We start from the raw sequence: 15,911 nt of genomic DNA on the forward strand, positions 1-15,911 counted from the left end.
CCTTTTACTTTACTGGGAATATTATAAAATAATTACCAACAATACTATCATGAAAAAAGCTACAAACAAAAACTCATAGCACCCATTTATTATATATTTTTAGATCCATGAAGTTCACTTATCTGTTTTACACAAACCTTTGTAGTATTTTATCTTCCATGCTTTATGATTCTCCATATGTTTCTTCCACTCATCAAATTCAGGAATACTATAGAATGAAAGTTCTTGCTTATTTTTGCTTGCCTTTAAAAAAACAGGAAAAAAAGGCAAAACAAAACAAAAAAAACCAAATCAACTTTTCTGTGGCAGTGAGTAATAAACAAGATCTCATTAATGGAAGCCAAAACCCCATACCTTTACAATAGGAGTGATGAATTCCTCAAGAAAACCATGTTTCAACAACGATGGCCAATTGTGATGAATAAAGTTGATCAACAAGCCTTTGATATGAGATCCATCCTGATCCTAAATCACACCAGAAAAACGTGAGGTAATCTTCTAGAATGTCAGATCCTCAAAAAAAAACCCCAACCCCCCACTAACTGGCCTACATATGTGAAAACAATGTCTGTTGACAGAAAACACAGAAGGAAACAGCTTTAATTTGGATTCCAAACTGGACCTGGGTCTCAAATAGCTACTTGTGAATGGCAGTATCCCGAATAGTGCTAATTGCAAGCTGTTCCAAGCCAAGTGCATAGCTGCAGCCCAGAGTTTCCTTTGCCTGTGACATGTTTTCTCTGAAAGCTAGGCAGCTCTCCCAGACACCATGGAGCCACATCTCTGTGGAAGAAAACCAACTCTGGCCTGTAGTTCTCATTGGTGTTACAATGCTTGATAGTTCAACCCCGCTGGGAAAAAATAATTAAGTTGTGAGGTGGATTGAGAACTGGTTTAAGGGAAGAAGTAAGAGAGTTGTGGTCAATGAAACAGTCTAGTTGGAGGCCTGTGTCTAGTGGAATCCCTCAGGGGTCAGCACTGGGACCAGTGGAGCCAGGCTCTTCTGGGTGATGCCCAATGACAGCACAAGGGGCAATGGTGGAAGCTGAGGCACAGGAAGTTCCATGGAAACATGAGGAAGAGTTTTCCCCTGTGAGGGTGGAACAGGGGAACATTGGAACAGGCAAACATTGGAACAGGCTGCCCAGTGGGGTTGTGGAGTCTCCCTCTCTGGAAATATTCAAGACCTGCCTGGATGAGTTCCTGTGTGATCTGCTCTAAGTGATCCTGCTCTGGCAGGGGGGTTGGACTGGATGATCTCTTGAGGTCCCTTCCAGCCCCTAACATTCTGTGATTCTGTGATTCACAAATATCCAAGGCAAAGGATTCCTAGACTTCTACATTCTGAACAACAGGCACACAATTCATGAAATTATAAAATAATAATTATCCACATTATTGTCTTTCCCAGACTTTCTCACATTATACCTTATCTACTGTTAAATTTCGTACTACCTTTCAACAGATTTTTGAGTTATCAAAAGTATTCTTGTTTTTATTATTACTTTGGTGTCTCTGCTACTGTGCACCAAAGTTCAGTTGTTCATTTGGAATAACCAAACCAACATATAGATAAATTACTTGCAAAAAGTAACCTCATACATTTGGAATTTCCTCTGAATACATCCATATTGCCATAACACATAGGCAAGTTATAAAGCACAAAAATAGAGCCTACCAGATTGTAGCAAAACACAGTTAAAGAAGTTCTGTAAAGTAAAATTTGTGAATTGCAGACTAACCTGATCTGTCATGATCATAATTTTTCCGTATCTCAAGCTTTTCAGAGATTCTGGATCTTCATAGCTTTTCTTGTACTGTAGTCCAACTATTTTGATGATGTTATTTATTTCTGCATTTTCCATAATCTGTATAAAAAAGTTATCTGTGCAGTCAGTGTAAAAAGCAGAAATTCAAAAACACCCCAATCCTTTTCAGCTGGGCTTTACAGTTACTTTTTCAACGAACCCCTACCTTAACTTCTAACCCTTTTTATTCCTATCTCCTTGCAAGCTTCACACTTGTATATATTTTTTCTGAACATGCACATTCCCAGGACTTCCCTTTCTCCTCTACAGTCACTGTGGGTCCAGAAGGCAGGGAGAGAAGTGCACATCATCTAACAAGGCTGCCTTCTCTTTCCACTATTTCTATGGGCATCAGCAACATGACTCTTACTATGGACAAAGCATGGAGTGCAACGGAATTAATGTGCTGGGGTAATGCTGCTGATGCTGCCTCACACTGAAAGGCAATGAAACCACATGGTAGTGGAGAGAGTATAAAGTTTAGGGGATCTTAACTATTCATGCAAAATGCTAATATGAGTGATAGCAGAATTTCCTTGCACATGTGAAGAAATGTACTTTAGCATTCCAGTACTGTACTACTGCACTTAATATTTCCAGGCTTATCTCAAGCTTTAAAGTAACTGGTACTTTATGAAATCACAGACACAAAATTTTAATTTAAAAAAATATTAAAATATGAAGGTCTAACTGTAGAAATCAGAAATAAACAGGAAAGATCCATTTGCCAGCTAAAAAGAGATGACAGGACCACCTACCTGTTTGTGAGAAGCTTCTCGAACATTGAGAATTTTACCTCTGAGTGGGAATACTCCGTACCTGTCTCTACCAATAACACCTAAGCCAGAGACGGCTAAAGATTTGGCAGAGTCTCCCTCTGTTAATATTAATGTGCAGTCCAAGGAATGTTTGCCACCTGCAGCCCAAGAAGAAGCAGAAGTGAGGAAAAAAACCCCCTAGTCCTCTTCCCCACCCAAAAAAAAACCCAACAGAAAGCATAACTTTTAAATTCAAATAACAGAAATACAATTTAATCAGTCACGAATATTTTCCCTACTCTATGTCAAGTGATTTAAATAGGCTGAATTTCTATTTTAGGGATGGCCATCCCTATCAAAAAGTATACAACAGGAATAAGTATCCTTGCCCTTAACAATGCACTCTGGATTGCTATGGACAAGGAGCAAAACACACAGAAATGAGATGCTATGGTAGCACATCTTATGTAATGGTCCCCATGTCAGATTGCTTCTCTACCTTTACCATTTCATTCTTCTAGCTGCAAATGTCTTACACACATAGATTATACATGCTTGAGTTATACAGCAGTTATTTCCCATGCTGCATTTCCCCTTTCCTCACAGAATATTTCAGAAGTAATTTATTAAATTACCCTTTTTAGGGTTAATTTCTTTTTATTGTCCATCATCTCAAGACAGACAACTCTAAGAAAAACCTAACAGAAAAATCTCAAAAGAAGTAAATCTTTAATAATCATGTCATTTTGATTCTACAAGACACACACTTTGGTGTCTGACCAGCGTGCTTAATAGTGGTACCACACACACATTCTGTTTATTGCAACTCCAATAGCTGAATAGGAGCATGTCCAGAGAAGGGCGACAAGGCTCACTGAGGGACCTGCAGGACATGATCTACGAGCAGCATTTGAGGGTGCTGAGGTTGTTCAGTCCAGAGAAGAAGAGGCTGAGGGGAGACCTTATTGCTCTCTACAACTACCTGAAGAAGGGGGCCAGCCTCTTCTCCTTGGTGGCAAGCAATAGGACTACAGAAAATGGTTACAAGCTGTGCCAGGGGAGGTTTAGGCTAGATATTAGGAAATCTTCACTGAAAGGGTTATTAAACATTGGAATGGTCTGCCCAGGGTAGTGGTCATCATTCCTGTAGGTGTTCAACTTGCATGTGAACCTGGTGCTTAGGGACTTGATGAGGTCTTATCCAACCAGATATATTCTGTGATTCCATGAGTTTTAAATAATAAGCAGGTTCAAAAAAGGAATCCTTTTTTCCAAGGGTACAAATGCTTGTTAAGCAGTTTTGCTATTTTATCAAGGCCAAGTAGCAGGAAAGACTGCAAAAAACTTCAAGCAGGTTGAATCTCACCTACTGAATATACTGACATTTAATTGTTTTGATTTTTCTTTATCCGGTAGGTAAAAACAGCTCTGCACTTCCTATTACACAGAACTTACATTCAAAATCTTTGGTCTTCTGAATCACACATAAGGCTTAATATAATCTAGATTAGGCAGCTACTCACAGTGTATCAAAAGGTGTCAATAGCCACTAGCAAGGTGGAATCCAAATACCAAGAAAAATACTAGTCTGCTGCTTTAGATATATGAGAGTCAATTTTTTTTTCCAAAATGCATTGCACAAAACACATCTGAATACCATCCAGGTGTACTTTCCTCTTGAATAGATGTGATCATTAGCAATTAATTTCATGGAAATGCAATTTGCCAAGTATTTTCCTGAATGCAGCTCTAAAAAAACTCAAAGACAAAACTACATGAACTTCATGGTGTTACTTATGAGTACTAAGCTTGACATCCATAAATCCACAGCATTTCTCCAAGGAAAAAAATACAAGAAACATGCATCTGACTAAGGAATACAAATTCCACAAGCAAAACACTTGGTAAAGGAGCCAAGATTATCAACTTCTGAATGAGTTCTGAATAACTGGAAGTAGTGAAATATTGAAGAAAACTCCATTAAAAAAAAATTAATAACCTGAGCCCAAGGAATCAAAAGCAAAGGGAGGAAAATTAAACAGAGCTCATCATCTCTTCAAGTCATCTGTGACTTGAACACTGGAGCTCCAAAAAAAAAAAAAAAAACCAAAACACCTCTCTATCAGTCTTACATACTTTTACCTACTTAATTATACCTACTCCATTGCAATTTCTCTGCATTTGCTAATGTAAGAATGTATTAAAAGTCAACTAATGTTAACACAGTTTGCCCCACATCCCAGAGAGGAACCTAATGGCATTTAAAGTCTGATGAAAAACTCTCTTGAACCATTCCCTCAGGTCTGCACACTATGTGATCTACTTCGTAGGGCTTGAGACCCTAGAAATATTCCAATCTTTTTATACCAGAAAGGTCAAGAAGACTGGTCAACCCTGAAACAGAATATCTGCAACATTACTTAGCTGGAAAACACAAATAGAAACTACACGCATTTAAATATTAAACTAGACTACCACTTGTGTTCAGCATTGTTAATTCTCTGTCATAGAGAGGACAGTGTTTCTGTAATATAGAAAGTTTAGAAAGCTAGAAACATTTTTATTTAACGGTATACATAAAGATGACAAATAAAGTCAGGTTTTAAATTATGATATCTGTGGGAAAAAAAAGAAATCTATGAAGCCTTAAATACATTAAAACAAGTGCTCTTACCAGCATCATTAGCATCATCCAGTTTCGGAATGCCCTTGATCTTACTGTGTTTCACTGATGAACATTTTTTGTTCAGCTGAGTTTGTGCTTTAAATTTAACCCAATTCAAAATACTCTCTATGATACCACAGTTAGAAGCCTACAAGCAACAGATGAGAATTGTGGATGAGAAAAGTAAAGCTTCACACAGCAGATTGTTATCTTTCAATTTTAAGTTACTGATGTAATGCTGTTTCTCGAATCTCTCTAAGTTTTAAAAACTAGGCCATATAAAAAGTCAAAGAATTAACACATACTTTACTGTCTGGCATTTTATGCACAAAAAATCAAACCACAACACTCAAACGGCTTCTTTCCCACACTTTTATCATCGGTGGAAAGAAGAAAAGACCTAATAAATGGTTGTCTTACGTTATGTGGTTGATGTGCTGAGATATTTTAGGTACTAAGCACCTGCTTCCTGGACTTTGGCACCAAAAAGTAACCATTTAAAATTTCTTTGGTAATGACTGAAAACAGCTGAAAGACAGCCAAAAGCATCTAAAACTCTATATCAGCCACTTGAAAAAGAAATACATGTGAAGCAAAAATCACATATAGTATATTTTCTAAACTAAAACCGCTTTTAGGTTTGTTTTCACATCACAAGAAAACATAGATGGAGCTCTGGCTCCTCTTTATCCCCCATAATGCAGCACTCATTGGCTAGAGATTTTGCTGCACATTTAACAGCTGTGGAGATGAGTGTTCACATTCGGGAATATCAGAAACACTATAAATCAAACCTAGAAATACAATATATATAGTAAAATCTGAAGAATTAATACAAGATTGTGTTGTGGAATTTCCATTTATACCCATGGCACTAAATAGGACTCAGTAAAATGAATTCTGGCTAACAGAATTCTACTTTTCCTTCCGTGTATAAAAAAACCTTTTCCATGTATTTCTACTAACATGTTCCATTAGAGTAGCAGTTCTTAGCTCATCTACAGCCAAAATCTCTAAATTTGTTGACTGAGAATAATGATCACTCTGAATACTACAGTCACAATTTTGTGTTTCCTTGATTACTGGAAGAATAAGTAAATGTGACATGTTCCTTCCCTCTTCTTTTCACTTTGGTGGAAAAGAATAAGACTGAAATCAAAGAATAAGGCAGACAATATGCTCAACTTCAGAAAAATATTCTAACAAAAGAAACTAGTCAAAACCTATCTTTAGCTTTTCAGAATCAAACACATTTCATTGATAGAAATATCAGAATATCCAAGAAATAAGCTAATTGGGTGAAACTTGCTTTTAAATGCAGGGTAACAGAGAAAACAGTCATTGCTCCCATTACTAAGGCTAGAGAATGAGCAGAAGTTCCTCCATGTGGTTTTTATAATATACTAATGTCACCATTAGTATATTATAATGCACTAATTAATCAACATATATATACTTGATACAGCATGTCAATCCCTGCTTCACAGAAAAAAAGAAAAATGCTTTACTTACTGCTTTAAAAAATTTCTCAGATAGCTGGCACTTGGACCCAAAACTTTTAGGCTGTAATGTCATGTTTTCCTTTGTCTGGGAGTCAAATGATGGGTTTTCAATCAAGCAATTAACAAAAACCCATATATGATTCTTCACCTGTTGAAAACACAGAAACTAATTTACTGAACAAAATTACCACATTCACCTTTTTCAATATTTTTTTAAGTGAAATTACTTGCCTGAAATGGTTTCACTGAAACTCCAGCTTTATTCTTCTTTTTCACCACTTCTATCAGTTTGCCCACAACCTGATCCACCACATAATCAACATGCCTACCACCCTTAATGAGAGAAAAAAACCAAAACAAAACAAAAAAACAACCCATTTAATTTCCTAATAGTTTTTATCCATATCAACTAAATTTCTGTAGTTGCACTTAAACTTGGAAATCCATGCACACGAAGCTGCAAGCATAACAAGGGAAAATCTGTTTTAAAGTTTCCCTTTCATGTTATTCAGTCTTCATACAAGTGAGGATGATGTATTTTACATGGAACTAAAGAAGCAGGAGACCTTTGATTCACTGTACATTGGCAGGCTTCAAATGTAGCTGCTTACAGCTTGTAACAGGATACAAAGCCCTAAGACTATGGTAGATATGAAAATTACTTTGTAGCACTGCATTGGCATCTGCAATACCACACAGCTGTCACGAGGTATCTTTTTATCAAGCACATAAATAACCTTGGACTGAAAATGTCACCAATTTGTTTATCAAATCAAGTTTCCCCCATTTAATTCACAAAAAAACGTCCAAGAGCTCACCCTTAGATATACAGCATCCATACCTACTCCTTCACAAAAGCCATCTCTTTTCTTATCTGTGTTTACAGAACTATCTGAATTAATGCTATTAGCATTCTTTGGTATTTCAAGTCAAGGCATTACTGCAAGAAAAATTTTGTCAGAGGCAATATATTCACCTCACAGTTACAACGTTCTTAAACTTTGGAAGTAAAATCAGAAAAGTTCCTTTTTTAAAGCCATATATAACTCGTGCTTTGCAATACATCAGGATGATGGAAGTAGGATTTTTGATGTTTAAAAAGTGGTTTTACTATTGGTGAAATTCAGTCTAAACTGGAAGCACTAAGTATTTGAAATACTTTCAGAAGGTGCCCCAAAGCTTCTATCACTTTCTCTAAATACAATTCTCTTTTGGACTTAAACTTTAAATCAGCAACCAAAAAAAGCATTTGATGGGTATGAGGAAATAGGTTAGATATGAACTAAGAAATGGAAATCAACAAAACCAAAGAAAAAACAATAGCCAAAAACACAGAGGAAAAGAAAGAACAACTAGCAATGATTCTATATTTGAAGGAAAAGTGTACATCTGAAAAGACTAGAAAAGATGTGATGTGGTTGAACTGATGTGAGATAATAGCTATGTGCTCAACTTCACGTAGAAACTATAGATGAAAATTTTTAAAAATTAAAAAAAAGAGAGAGGAGGTAAAGAAATAGCTTAAGATAGTAAATATTGTTAGTCATAACCAAAGCAGTACTCACACTTCAAAGAAACCATCTCTTGTTCCTGTCACCTAATAAACAGCAACACAAACCACTAGTGTGTTCTAGAAGCATCATAGACAGAAGTGGTTTTTTTTCACAGCATTTTTCTTTAAAAAAACTAAAACCAAACAACAAAACACCCAAAGTCCCAAACTCACCACATTTAAAACACAAGAGTTTTTTTTCACATGTGGATGAAAGAGTTTTAGTGTAGGAAGAGTTCAAGTTGAAATACTGACATCCTGCCACATTAAATTAAAAAAAAAAAAATCCATCTCCAAACCGTAAAGAAAAGCTGCTATAGGAAAATATCAAATTACATTTAAAAAGCATTCCACATTTGAATGACAATTTTAAAACTGATGACTTTTACTCATCATATTACTGAAAACTTATGATTATGGGAATATCTCAATATATTTTTGTATTTACGATTTTAGCAATTTTAATTTTTTTTTTTGCAATCTTAGCACTTCAAATATTTTCCTAAAACTAACATTTGACATAGTAAAAATAGCTACTTACCAGTAATGTTTGTTCTTATAAGATATTATTTATTATAACAGTTCCCCATTCCTGTGTCCATTCTCAGTGTGTAACTCAGTGTGAGGGATGTTCAGAGCTCAAAGTTGGGAACCTTTCAACCATCTCACCAGTAGGTGGCACGTCTACCCACTACAGAAGCATAACAGCCTCTAACTGCCCCGACTGTCAGTATATTGCAATACAAGACACAAAAAGAAAAATACCCTCCAAATTTAGAGGGCTGTCAGTAATTATTATGAGGAAGAGCACTAAAACTGCATAACCTTCTTTTTCCAGAATGTAATTATTAACCCCAGTCTTGCAAATCTCAGGATGCAAGGACATCTAGTGAAATGGTAACAACTAAAATCTCAAAAATTAAGCTTAAGACTGGCTCTTATATTCATTGCATTCAAATTTCCATCAATAGTCAACAGCATCAATTAATTCTGAGTTACGTCATGTTTAAATTCTATAGACATATAGATAAATGGCTCATATAGCAAACAAATTCAGAAGCTAATTATAAAATGGAAGTTTTAATTTAATCAGCTATACAAACAAAACCCTATTTTCTTTTGCATTTGCTTTCTGATATATTTTATTAGAATAAATCTGAGTGGTCCTGAATCTCTTGCTGTACACAAGCAAATTTTTACAGATTGAGATGCTCCCTCCGCCCAAGTCATGTATTACCCGACACTGCATCAGTATTAGCCGACCATTTCTGCTGCAGTGATCAGCAGCATTACAGTTAGCAGTGACATCCTATTATAAATATTTTTAGATTACTATGCTAATAAGTGAAGTTTCTACTACAATTTCTACTACAGCTACTGCTTGAAATTCAGAACTAGAGAAGTCTCACTAAAGGTTATCTGCACGGCCCTAACAGCTACAAACATTCTTTCAAATGCTGCCTCATAGCCTGAACAAACCAAGGGAACTGTGCCTCAACATACCACCTAGCGTTCTATACACCCCTCAAAAAGACCCCACCCTGTCAACTTTAAAAAACCACCAAAACCAAAACTCGTTTGGAATTTAAAGCAATTTTAAAAAAAGGTGGAAGTTACGACTGGGTGAAATTTATCCAGGAACAGAAATGAAAAGCTTTCAGCAAACAGCGATAAATAACCAAAAAACAGCTGAAATGAGCTCCTCACCTGTTAGCAGATAAGGGGACAGGCAGCTGACGCAGTTAGTTACTAGCCATTATGTCTCATCAGTGGGTAGTTGCACATCAATTGCTGGTGAGGTGGTTCACCGGCCCCATTCCACATCCAGTCACACACATAAGGCATGGATCGGGAGAGTGGGAAAAACTAGAAATTACAACACTTACCTTTGAAGAATACACAGTACTTTTTCTATGAATTTTCTTAAAGAATATATGATAACAATGTATGTGTAACTGCATGATGGGTGAAAACTGATCCTAAAGAGGCAAACTCAAAATCTTTTGAGCAAATGTATGCAATATATTAAGCTTAGAAGTCAACAGGTTATTTTTTTCAAATACATTTTATTAACCTGATAGGAAGCATTACTAAGTTTCTCTACATTGATAGCTTATTCATAAAAGTAGTATATACATCTTTAAGGTCATGCTACTTTCTTTATGTTGCATAAAAAGGCCTGAATTCAAACTAAGTTTTAACCTTTCACCTACTGGTTATGTTTGTTATCCCATGTTTTAACAAGCATTAGATAAGCATTTAATTAAAATCCACACTTAGAAAGTAAATATTCTACAATGGAATAAACTATTCCCCTTACCACTGAATGCTGGCTCAGCTACACGGAAAATCATACTAGAAGAAGTTACATACTAAAAATGTAGCCAAAACACAGGCTACACATCAACTAGCAGTGAGATTAACACTGATAATTGTTTGACTGTTCTGTTGTTAGATCACTCATATGGAGTAATCTGTAAAGACTGGCAATGACTTCTTTCACCACAACAGATCACAGATCTCTAAACCTGGGGCAACTCAAACAGGCATCAATGAGAGTTATGTTAGTTGATTTCATGTGATTGCCTTGGTGCTGGACCACTCCAGCAATTTGAGAAGCATAAGGATTGTACTTTAGTATGCTGAACATATTGCTGCATTTTCATAACTGACAATTTGCCAACATAATTTCTCTACTATTACAGTTGTTAATAAGTACAAGAAACACCTAGATCCTCTTACATAGAAACACAAACTAAAAAAAAAAAAATCTCAACACTTCAGGCCAGTTTTATACATCATAAAGCCATAAATGGAAATCCATTTTTCAAGAACACCGAAAGTATTTTTGTCCTATAAAACCTCCTACTGCTAGCTTTAAAGGAGTTTGTACAAATTTTTACTTTAATTTCAGAATTATTTTATTACAATGTGTTAAAAAAGGAGGAATAGGATATCTCCATTCTTTTTTATCTGATCAATACTAAGTATGCTCATACAGGACACCTGCATCACTGATAACTCACAGATTCACAGGTTGCACCAGGTGAGAAGGAACCCTCAAAGGTCATCTTTTCCAACCCCAATTATTTTTTTTAAACTAGTGCATATTCATAAATACAGCTATGAATATATTCTGTTTGCATCCAATTGCTCTGTCAGATCCTCTCATGCAAGGTATTCTCTTGCCTGTTAATTTTTAATAACCCAGATTTATTTTTTTATCAAACGACTGACTGGGCATAACCTTAGCACATTTTTATCATTTACATTTTTTATCATTTAACTACTCACCTTTGTGGTAGCAATACTATTTACAAAGCTGATCTGCTGAAACCCTTTTTCACTTAAAGTGAGGCACACATCCCACCGTTCATTCACAACTTCATGAATAACTTTGAGTGCAACTCCAGTTTCATCCAGCTTGTCTTTTACGTAAAGATCTACGTAGCTGCGAAATCCATTAACCTAAGAGTAGCACAGATAGCCATTACTATTCTTCACATCAAATACTCACTACACTTAAAATATTTTAAGTGAGGCTCTTACAGGTAATTTCTTTCCATTCAACATGACTTTGACTCCTTTACATGATCCAGCTAAATCATATGCTCTTCTTGTCATGAGGGCCACAATATCCTTATCAAGTTTTTCCATTTTAAATTTAGATAGATCTGGCTGGAATGTAATGCATGTGTAGTCATCACCATCAAAATGCTTAATCTTAGGTTCAGAGGTCTTCATCATATTGTTCATCCATGTCTTTGGAAACAAACATTTCAGATGTTAGTTTACAATACACATTACCCTTGTTCCATTTTCCAGCTATGTTAGAATTCCAACAGCTAAACAACAAAAAGCTCACCAACTTCTTTTACAAGTTGCCTCTGGTAAAATTCTACACATAAAATTCATTGCTTTACCAACATTTGCACAAGCATAGGTGACAGCAGACTGGTGTTTTCTGTAAATATGCAAGTATTGTTACATTGAAGGACATGATCCTATTGCAAAGAGAGTCCACCACAGAACTGACTGAATCAGACACAAGTGAGCTAAACAGTCCTTATTGCCCATCACTTCTACAGACAGGCATATTAGTCCATCTGCAGAGACTCACCAGTCTATGAGACAGCATCTTTGTGGCCATGCAGAATACCAAGGCATGCTTCTTGACCAAGCAACTTGCTTAGACTTGACTCATTAGTGTTGTTACTGTCCATTGTTTAAGAGCACAGGCACATTTATAAGACTAAGACGAAAATGTCTACTCACAGCATACAGTTGTATTAAGTTTTCACAATTTCAAAAATATTGGAAAACATGGTACTTTATCTCAGTCATAAAGCACCTCATTTGCAAGAATTACGCTCAAACCAGTATCGATTTAATTTTTGGCAGTCAGAAAAAAAAAAAAAACCAACCAAAAAACCCCCCTACATTTTTAAAGAGACAAGTAAAGCCACTGAAGTGTATTGTTTATGCAGTGGCATGACAGCATAACCAGAAATCACTTGTCCAAAAAAAAAAAAAAAAAAAAGAAGCCACCAACTCTGAAAGACTCCAAACACAAGGAACTTTGGAATCTAATACTCTACCAAGATTCTTCACACTTTAGAAAGCTGGCCATGTCAAAGCTGTGAGATTACATTCAATCCTTGGTCTGTGTGCTAACAATAACAACAGGCAATCGGTTCAAAGGGGGAGGTATCACAGTTATAGGCTAATGCCTAGGAAAATTCCAGAGGAAATAGTAGAAAGGTAAATAAATTACCACTGGATGTAAAAGAAAAGTAACAATAAGGTCTAAATAATTCCATTGGCTTGCTAACTGGGATTAAAGTTAGTTGCACAAACTATTCTCTCTCTTTTCACCTCTAGCTCTAGCTGGTATCGGCTGGTGCTTCTGCTTGGTTTTGCTGACCTTGGCTGCATTCCTTGTTGTGGCTAAGTACTAGCAGGCTATGCTAAATCCTTTCTCCTTTTCTCTTTTTCCCCTTGTACGGGCTTGGGCAGGGGGCTGTTGGTAGTCCCCTAGCTTTTGTCCAGAGTGGTCTCTTGTATTGTTTCTAAATTGTAAACATATATACAGAGTACATATTCATGGGATTTCATATTTCTAGATTTTAGTTTGCTTGTAAATACAGCTTCCTTTGCTTCCAAACCTTCTGAGCTAGTCTGGTGATTTATTTCAGGGGTAAGTCTCCAAATTCGTGTTAGGGATAATTCCTAAACCCACCACAGGAGGAAGGAGGGATTTGCACTGAAGTCCAGCTAAATTACTGAAATTCATGGCATAAGCACCTCAAACCCAATTTTAACACTAAACAAAATTATCTAGATAATTGTTTCCACGTTTGTACAACTAAGCTGAAATTTTTTTACAAATATTGTAACAGCAATAGCAAAATGTTTCAATATATTTCTTTTCAATTGCATATGAAAGTACTTTCATTTTAACAGAAGAAATGTTTCATATTTAGTCACCTAGCACTCCCAAAAAAATATTACTAAACAAAACCCCAAAACTCTAGTACACAGAAGGTCCAATTTTACTGTTAACTAACCTAGCCTGCAAACTCTACACATTCATCTGAATGTTAAATGATTCATGTAATGAAATATTCATGACATATTGAAAACATGTTAAATTTTAAATTTATAGTCACACCAAAGGAAAACAGTTCAGATCATTTCTATACCTGCTTAAAGCTGTGCTTGTATTCCTTGCAAGCAGTTTCAACCGTAAACTTTGTACTAAATATGTTACAAAGCTTTGCACCGTAGCCATTACGCCCACCTGAAAAAACAACATATCAGAAGTTTTTCAGAGCAGAGCCATATTTAGGATACACAGAGTATGCCAATAAAGTAAAATTTTCCTGTATAAGACAAAAGTTGGGCCACATATCAACAGCTATCAAAGGATGCCAGTGGTATTAAATGGTATTAGAAAAGAAAAGGTAAGTTTTTTCCTTTAAGTCATTTTTACTCAAAGAAAGAGCTATAGTAATGGTGACTAAGTAATCTTGTGTCATGAAATGGAGTAGAAAAAGAAGAGAGAACATACTGAAAAGCAAACAATGGCTTCATTGAATAAAACAGTGTGTTAAATAGTCTTGCCTGTAACTTTTTTCTCATCATCATCATAGTTGCTGGATGTTAGCAGTTGCCCAAAGATTAAAGCAGGTACATATACTTTCTCTACTTTGTGTTCCACAACTGGTATACCCTTTCCATTATTCCATATGCTGATAATGTTTGATTCCCTAAAAAATAGTGAATACATTAAGTCAATCAATGTCTCTTGACAATAGACTCTTTCAGGCAATCTACCTGTTATGAAATACAATACCATATTCTTACCACATTTATTCACAGCCCTATCAATTGCAAAAAAACCCACTTATTTTGTGCCTATTAGACATCTTAGAAGGAAAACTTGCAGAAAAATTACTTCTCAGCACATTTATCCCAAAGATTAGGTGTGAAAATTAAGTTTTTAAAACCTTTATTATTCAGTTAAATGTCACTGAAAAGGTACTACTAAAGAAACCCAATTAACATCTATTTAACTACAGTACTTTTCATTAGGAAATATCTCTTTAAGTATTGAATTTCAAATAACAGTGCTAATAACATATTTGAAATCTGCGGTTTCAGCCTGATAACATAACCTTAACCTAATGCTAAATGAGTTAACATGGAAGTTCATGAAGTGTAAAATTATGTTACAAAACCTCAAGGTTTATGAGATTTATGAGTAACCTGGCTGGATACAGTTATGTACTGATGTACTTTCACCTAATCACAAATGTTATGATTTTCTGGGTTTAAGTTTTACTTAAACATTAACGAAAGAAAATGGTTGTAAATTCAGAATGATAGTACTTAATCACTTCACCTTTTTATGTTAAGATATAAAGCTAAATGGAAATAATTCCAAAAGTATTATTTTGTTTCTGAAAAAAAATCAAATTTCATTTAGTAAAATCACTTGTACAAATGTGAAATACAACAGCACTGGCAGGGAAAGTAAACGAAATAAAGCTTTCACTTACGGATCAATGGATATTTTAATACAAGTCATATTCTTGTCCCTCTGCTTATTGTCAGCAGCATTTACTGTGAAATAAAATAGGAGAAATTAATACTTTGTAGGAGCAATAATTAATTACTTGATCTGTAAAACTGATCATATGCACATTCCACCACAAGTTACAACGGTCTGGGTATTTCTTAATCTGGTATCTCCTTGTAAATTCTGTATCTTATTACTGAAGCCTACAAATATGGCCAAGTATCTGCAAGAAGATACTTTTCAGTCTTCTGATACTTACTGACTCTGTTTTCACAGAAAGAATCTCACTCTCTCGCTCTCTCTCTCTCGCACCACTCGCGTATTTATGGGTCATCTTTCATAACTGTTCTAAAATAAGAGCACTAAAACCCCACACAATCAAACTTATAATATAAAATTAACCACCCATACTTAACCCAATCCCCATCACATCACCCCTTTTCACCCTTCCCAACTTAATATCCATCCCTCCCCCCACACTAACCACACATATCATATTCTTCAAAATAACTAACAGTAAATAATCTCACCTTCACATATAAACT

The 15,911-nt window shown here is 35.5% G+C and overlaps 1 protein-coding gene across 1 annotated transcript in view; it reads right to left on the reverse strand.

Moving 5' to 3' along the window:
* The window catches only part of TOP2B (DNA topoisomerase II beta), a 61,203-nt gene that overhangs the window by 21,759 nt on the left and 23,533 nt on the right, over positions 1 to 15,911 (reverse strand). Inside the window, exons 4-15 of the mRNA XM_054384846.1 lie at positions 15,347 to 15,410; positions 14,409 to 14,554; positions 13,988 to 14,085; positions 11,835 to 12,047; positions 11,580 to 11,753; positions 6,965 to 7,066; positions 6,744 to 6,881; positions 5,241 to 5,379; positions 2,567 to 2,724; positions 1,743 to 1,868; positions 355 to 465; positions 138 to 243 (exon numbers count right to left, since the gene is read on the reverse strand). Of these exons, the coding sequence (XP_054240821.1) occupies positions 138 to 243; positions 355 to 465; positions 1,743 to 1,868; positions 2,567 to 2,724; positions 5,241 to 5,379; positions 6,744 to 6,881; positions 6,965 to 7,066; positions 11,580 to 11,753; positions 11,835 to 12,047; positions 13,988 to 14,085; positions 14,409 to 14,554; positions 15,347 to 15,410 (1,575 nt within the window). The remainder of the gene's footprint in view (positions 1 to 137; positions 244 to 354; positions 466 to 1,742; positions 1,869 to 2,566; positions 2,725 to 5,240; positions 5,380 to 6,743; positions 6,882 to 6,964; positions 7,067 to 11,579; positions 11,754 to 11,834; positions 12,048 to 13,987; positions 14,086 to 14,408; positions 14,555 to 15,346; positions 15,411 to 15,911) is intronic.

This window comes from Indicator indicator, chromosome 11 (genome assembly GCF_027791375.1).
Source record: "Indicator indicator isolate 239-I01 chromosome 11, UM_Iind_1.1, whole genome shotgun sequence".
Classification (NCBI taxonomy): domain Eukaryota; kingdom Metazoa; phylum Chordata; class Aves; order Piciformes; family Indicatoridae; genus Indicator; species Indicator indicator.